Source organism: Peromyscus maniculatus, chromosome 4 (assembly GCF_049852395.1).
Source record: "Peromyscus maniculatus bairdii isolate BWxNUB_F1_BW_parent chromosome 4, HU_Pman_BW_mat_3.1, whole genome shotgun sequence".
NCBI classification, from domain to species: Eukaryota; Metazoa; Chordata; class Mammalia; order Rodentia; family Cricetidae; genus Peromyscus; species Peromyscus maniculatus.
This window is the reverse complement of record NC_134855.1, coordinates 42,717,491-42,723,490: the sequence shown is the minus strand read 5'-3', so window position 1 is coordinate 42,723,490 and position 6,000 is coordinate 42,717,491. Positions and strand designations below refer to the sequence as shown.

General features: G+C 49.5%; 1 protein-coding gene across 1 annotated transcript in view; it reads left to right on the top strand.

Annotated features, from left to right (window-relative positions):
- Positions 1–1,457: 1,457 nt before the first annotated feature.
- The window catches only part of Grb14 (growth factor receptor bound protein 14), a 111,904-nt gene continuing 107,361 nt past the window's right edge, over positions 1,458–6,000 (top strand). Inside the window, exons 1-2 of the mRNA XM_006977171.4 lie at positions 1,458–1,802; positions 3,051–3,183. Of these exons, the coding sequence (XP_006977233.1) occupies positions 1,612–1,802; positions 3,051–3,183 (324 nt within the window). The 5' untranslated portion in view covers positions 1,458–1,611. The remainder of the gene's footprint in view (positions 1,803–3,050; positions 3,184–6,000) is intronic.

Sequence of the window (6,000 nt, the reverse complement as noted above, 5' to 3'; positions counted from 1 at the left end):
ACATCCACATGTATAGTCCAGGCCATAATTAAGACAATGAGATGTGAGCAAGGAGCCTGCTTGGCGTACATGATTGAAAAAATTTTGGCTCTGACTATTAGTTTTAGTTTTATCCCCCAGGAAAGCCACTGTTTTGTGCTGGACTGGCCACTGCCTTTGACAAGGCCTCCTGGGAACCACAGCGCCCACATAGCCATGGCCACTCATGTCCTTTTTTGACTCTTAATTTTGACTTTAAGAAAATAAAGAAGTTAGATATTTTCAGGGTTTTTTTTTTTTTTTGACACAGGTGTTCTCAGTTCATGGAGTCCCCAGGCTTTAACCATGAAGCTAGTGACCCCTGGTTGGCACCAGTGTTTGGGGCTGATGTTCTGATGGGGGAGGACATCCGGGCAGGGGAACAAGGGCTGCTCACTTTTTCAGGAGGAATGTTTATTTTGCCTTGGGCAGAGGTCGTGGAGGTTAGCTTAGGGAAACAGGTGCCAAGGCCAGATGATACCTAAGTCGGTCAAAGAACAAAGAGCGTGTAGAGGATCTGGAAATCCTCCCCAGTGCACAGGGGTGTGGGACACTTCGTGGAAAGCAGGAACGGAGGTCTGGATTTCAGTGTGTGGTTGCTGCCTCGGAGGAGGAGCACAATGTGGTTATTATGTCATTGTCCGGGATTTTGTGATAGGAACTTACGGGCTGTAATCTTAACTGCACCAGTTACTAAGAGCTAAGCAAGGCACAGGATAGCTTGGGGCCCCAATGTACTAGAATCCTGGAGCTTTTGGGAGAACATGGCAGAATAGGAAAAATGCCGCCCCCTTTAAAAAACAAACAAACAAACAAACAAACAAACAAACAAAACACCCTTCTAATAATCCTAGACACCTTCAGGTTCATTCAGGCTTTACTGAGAATTCTCACCAGTTCAAAGGAGTTTTTCTAAGACAGCAACCCTGTTCCTTCCTCTCCTTACTCCACAACATCTCTTGCCCTGGAGAGAAAAGGGTATGGTGGGGGAGACTGGGGTAAACCTATGACCCCCTGGCATCCCAGTACTGTGGGGTCTGTCCTGAGGATCCAGCCACAGTTTAGGTGATCTCTGGTGGTGGTGGCCCTACAGGCAAGGAAGGGTCTAAGGATCAGTCTGCCCTGACCCATGCAGGTTGGCTGTCGGTCTTCCTAGCCCAGAGTGGCACTGGGCCCGTGGGACTCCCGGATTCAGCCTGGTGCTCCGTTGCCCACCTGGGAAGGCGGCGGCGGGGCCTCAGGAGCCAGAGGCCGAGGTCCCCGCGCGGCTGGAAAGTGACACCAGCGCCCCCGAGTGCCCAGGCCACGGCACAGGGTCCGCTAGGCTGGCGCGCCATCCTCCCCGCCCCCCCCTCCCCCGCACCGCTCCTCCCGGTCCCCACCCTCCACGTTCCCACCCTCCTCCTCCGCCCCCGCCCCTCCCCCGCTCCCCGCCCCACCACGTCCCAGCCGCCCCGGCCGCGAGCGCAGGCGGCCCTGCCACCGCACCTGCAAGGGCGCTCGCTGCCTGCACCCGCGCGCCACGGCTCGCACCCGGCCCTTCCCCACGGTCGCCGCGCGGTCGATGACTCCCCAGACCCCTGGCCGACGACCATGACCACATCCATGCAAGGTGGGCAGAGCGCCGCGGGCCGGGCGGCCGCCCAGGACTCGCCGCTGGCCGGGCAGGTGTGCCGCGTTGCCCAGGGCAGGGGCGACGCCCATGACCCGGTGCGGGTCCCCGGACTGCACGCGCTGTCGCCCGCCTCCGACGCGACCCGCTACGGTGGTGGTGCCTCAGACAGGTAGGCGGCTTCGGAAGGGGGTTGGGGGTGGGGGGGGCATCCGGGTTCGCAGCCTGCTGGGGGTGAGGAGGCGGCCCAGGCAGGGGTGAGTGTGTGCCCAGAGCCCGACCAAGTTTTGAAAGTGTCTGCAGACAATTCCCGTGGAGGCAGCCCCAGCGGGGTCAGCAGGGTCTCACGATCTCCAGGTGCCCAGTTATAAATAGGCATCACGGGTTGGTGGAGAGCCGTCTGTCTGTCTCACCTCTGCCCTTCAGTGTGAACCGGGAGGCCACACTCCAGACTGACCACACTCGGCTGCTGGGTGGCCCTTTTCATACTACACTATAGGCTTCAAAAACCGAAGCGTGAATGCGTTCACCTCCCACGTAGAGTCTTCCAAGGACCCCGGGGACGCGAAGCAGGGATTGACATTTGAGCAGTCTTTATGTTCCCAGGAAAGAGCAGAGAGGCTTTCAAAGGTTTCCCATCTCCACAGGAATCAGCACCAACTGCCTTCGGAGTTGTCATACTTTAGGAAAGAATAAGGCGACATCAGTATAAAAATCTGTGGCCCTTCGCAGTCACACATGTAAATACCACTCTCGCCTCTTTGTCAGGATTGCAAAGTGCTCTGACTTCAGTCAAGTTAAAATAACTCACCAGTGGGCTAGAGTACATCCATGCTAACACGTTTTATTGACTTACCTTCCCAGAAGGACTGCCTTGATGTTCGGTATCTATAAGCACTTGAAAAATTAACAGACGGTGTGTGGGCAACATTGTGAATGAAATTTGAAATGAGATGAACCACATCTATATTTAATAAATCATAACTTCCAGCAGTGATGAGTAGAAGTTCCTGGGGATGAGTTCATTGGATGTAGCTTACAGATTTTGTCAATTTAATAGGCGCCAGGCAATGGCTGACTCCTTGGGGTAATGTTTGCATAAATCATGATGTAGCCTGTATTGGTGTTCAGGAAAATCCAAGTGCAAGGAAATGGAGTGACCATGCCTAGTGAGTTTTTAGTTTTTTTTTCTTTCTTTCTTTTTTTCGGGTGGTGGTGCTATAGAATTATTTGTGGTAATTGGCATATTTTATTCTGACCCACAGATAGCACATCATAGCCCTTTTGTGTACACTTGTGTGGTGTTAGCCTTGTCACACAGCAAGAGCACATTAGGCTTAACAAACGCTCTTTCCCCTGACAGCAATTATAGTTTATATTCTGTTTTATGTAAATGACGTCCTATGTTCTCTTGGTGTAGGAGAAAAAAGAAAGATCTGGATGTTCTGGAAATGCCATCTATTCCCAACCCCTTTCCTGAGCTCTGCTGTTCTCCACTTACATCTGTGCTGTCAGCAGGCCTGTTTCCCAGAGCAAATTCAAGGAAGAAACAGGTATGCACTTCTCAACTAGAAATGCTAGTGTCTTCGGAGGTTTGTGTCCACACAGACTTCAAAGATTTCTGCCACAAAGCATCAAAAGAGAATTGACTGAACAAGTCTCTTGAGGCGACCTTCCTTTTGGGGCCTCAGTCTCCTCAGCTGTATAGTGGGAATGTCCAAAAGTTCCCTCTTACAATCGTGGGGACAGAAAAAGTGGGAAGTGCATGGTCCTTGTCTGCTTCTGTCATTCACCGGGGAGATGGGAGGGTGGTACGTGATAACAGGTTATCAATTTCAGATTTCAATGTTAATTGGAAGGGATGGGGCAGGAATAGTAGGTGGGTGGGTGTTTGCTTGCTTTGAACAGTGTCTTTCATTATACACTTGTCATCCGGTGCTAATCTCATTTACCAAAGGAGAACACTAAAGAATCTGGCACAGATTACCAAAGAAGCTGGCTCAGTGGCTGAAGGCATTTGCTGGCAAGCCTGAGGACCTGAGTTGGATCGCTGGGGCCCATATGGTAGAAGGAGATAACTGAGTCCCAAAAGTTTTTCTCTTACTTCTTGATGGGTTCTATGGCGAGTACACGTGGCTAAACACCGCCCCCTCCCCACACCATCTTTTAAAAAGGATTCTGCAGAAGGTAATTGGAGTTCAGGGGATCAAGATACTTTCTAGTAAGTTTCACGTTTTGGAAGAAGACTTGGAAGTGATGATTAGAAAATGGATTTTATTTTTGTATTTTCTTTCTTGTTTGAGCCTGACTTATACAAATCAGATTACAATGTTCAAGCAACCAAGAGACACTACCTCATGATTATACATTTTGAGAGAGAAAAAGCAACACATCCTAGAATTACTCTTCTCTTCTCATGGACTTATTCCAGTTTTGAACTAACAAAATAAAGAACAGCTTCACTTGACAAAATCCACCTGTTCTTGTAAGGGGAAGGAACAATAAAATTCAACACTCAGATGACTGTGGTGAGGTAAGGGGAGGAGACAGGAAGCCATGCTCCCATCTAGTCTCTTTCCTTTTTCTGTCCTTCCTTCCTTCCTTCCTTCCTTCCTTCCTTCCTTCCTTCCTTCCTTCCTTCCTTCCTTCCTTCCTTCCTTCCTTCCTTTCCTTCCCTCCCTCCCTCCCTCCTCCTCCTCCTCCTCCTTTACCTCTAATAGGTTCAGTGATGTAGTTTTTCTTAGAGGGAAGGGAGGAAGTACTCTGGGAAGCAGACATATTTTTATTACAGTGAAGCAGTATGGACATAGTAGGGAATGTGTGTGTAGGAGTTTCACAGGTGTGCAAGCACTGTGTGATGTGTAGATGTAGAGGCTAGAAGTCAATGTCAAGTGTCTCCTCAAACACTCCACCTCTTGTTTTTACATTTATTTATTTAGTTGTGTGTGCACACGTCTTCATTTTCACATAGAGGTCAGAGGACAGTTTTCAGGATTGCTATCTGCTTCCCCCATCTGGGATCAAACTCAGGTCATCAGACTTGGCAATAAGTGCTTTTATCCACCGAGCCATAGTGTAACCACTGCCTTCCCCCAGCCCCCAACCTTGTTCTTTAAGACAGTGTCTCTCACTGAACTCAGAACTCACCGATTTTGCTAGACTGACTGGCCAGTGAGCTCCAGGGGACTAACTGTCTCCAACAACTGTACAGATGTACAGTAACACACCCAACTTTTGGAAATGTGTTTTTGGTGGCTGTCCTGTAGGGAACAAGGTTGGAACCCGATGGAGGTTGGGAGAGACTAAGAGGGTCCCTTCTCAAAAACATTTTTTATCAGAGTGAGATTTCGTCTGATTGCAAGGCTGCATATAGCCTTACTGAAATATCCAAGCACATTGAGAGTTTGGGCATGTAGTGAGGGATGACATTTAAATGTGTGCTTTGTTGGATTGTTTCGTCCTGGGTGAGGAAGGATATGAATGATGTTGGCATAATAGTCATTTAAAGGAATTTAGTAGACAATTTCTTCAGTCATGGAGGACCATGCATTTTTCACATTATCCTAGACAGTAGGCACCTAGGCAAGGCAGAGATGCCCCCCAAGGAGTGACTGGCAAAGCAGGGCTGTGGTGTGTGGTTGGGGTAGAGGCTGGAGAGAGGAAGAACAGTTGAGAGAGTGGTCTGTCAAGACTTTCTCTTTAATTTTATGAATAGACACAGGATGCTTCTGTCTAAAAGAAATACTGATAGAACAGACTGAGTTCCGGGAGAAAAGTATTGGTGTGTTCATGCTCCCGGGGTGGTGTGGTTGGTGTTCATTTTCAACTTGACAAAATCTAGACTCACCTGGGAGATGGGCCTCTGGGCATGCCTGCAGGGATTATCTTGACTTGGTCTAATTTTGAAGTGGGAAGATTACTTACCGGGGGTGGGACCAGTCTCTGGGCAGAGACACCCAACTGTATAAGATGGAGGAAATGAGTGAGCAGAGCAAGCATGCATTCATCCATTGGTCTCTCTTTCCTATGGATGCAATGTAACTAACCGTCTCAAGCCTTACCACCGTGACTTCCCTGGCAATGGTGGACTGTGACCTTGAACTGTGAGCGGCAACAACTCTCTTCCTGCTTAGGTATAGTGTGTCATCACAGCAAAGGGAAGGGAACTAAGATTAGAAGAGAAAGGGGGTGGGCCAGGTCTCTCATCCAGGTAGGAAGTGCATTTCAGAGACAGGCAATGGTTTTCCAGTTAGGAAATGGAAAACAGGGGGAGAGGTGACCTGTTGCTCACTCCGGCAGGTTTCCTCTCTGCCCTTGCAGCCTGTGTCCAGCCTGACAGAGAACACTGCACACAAAGGAGGCTGAGCCAG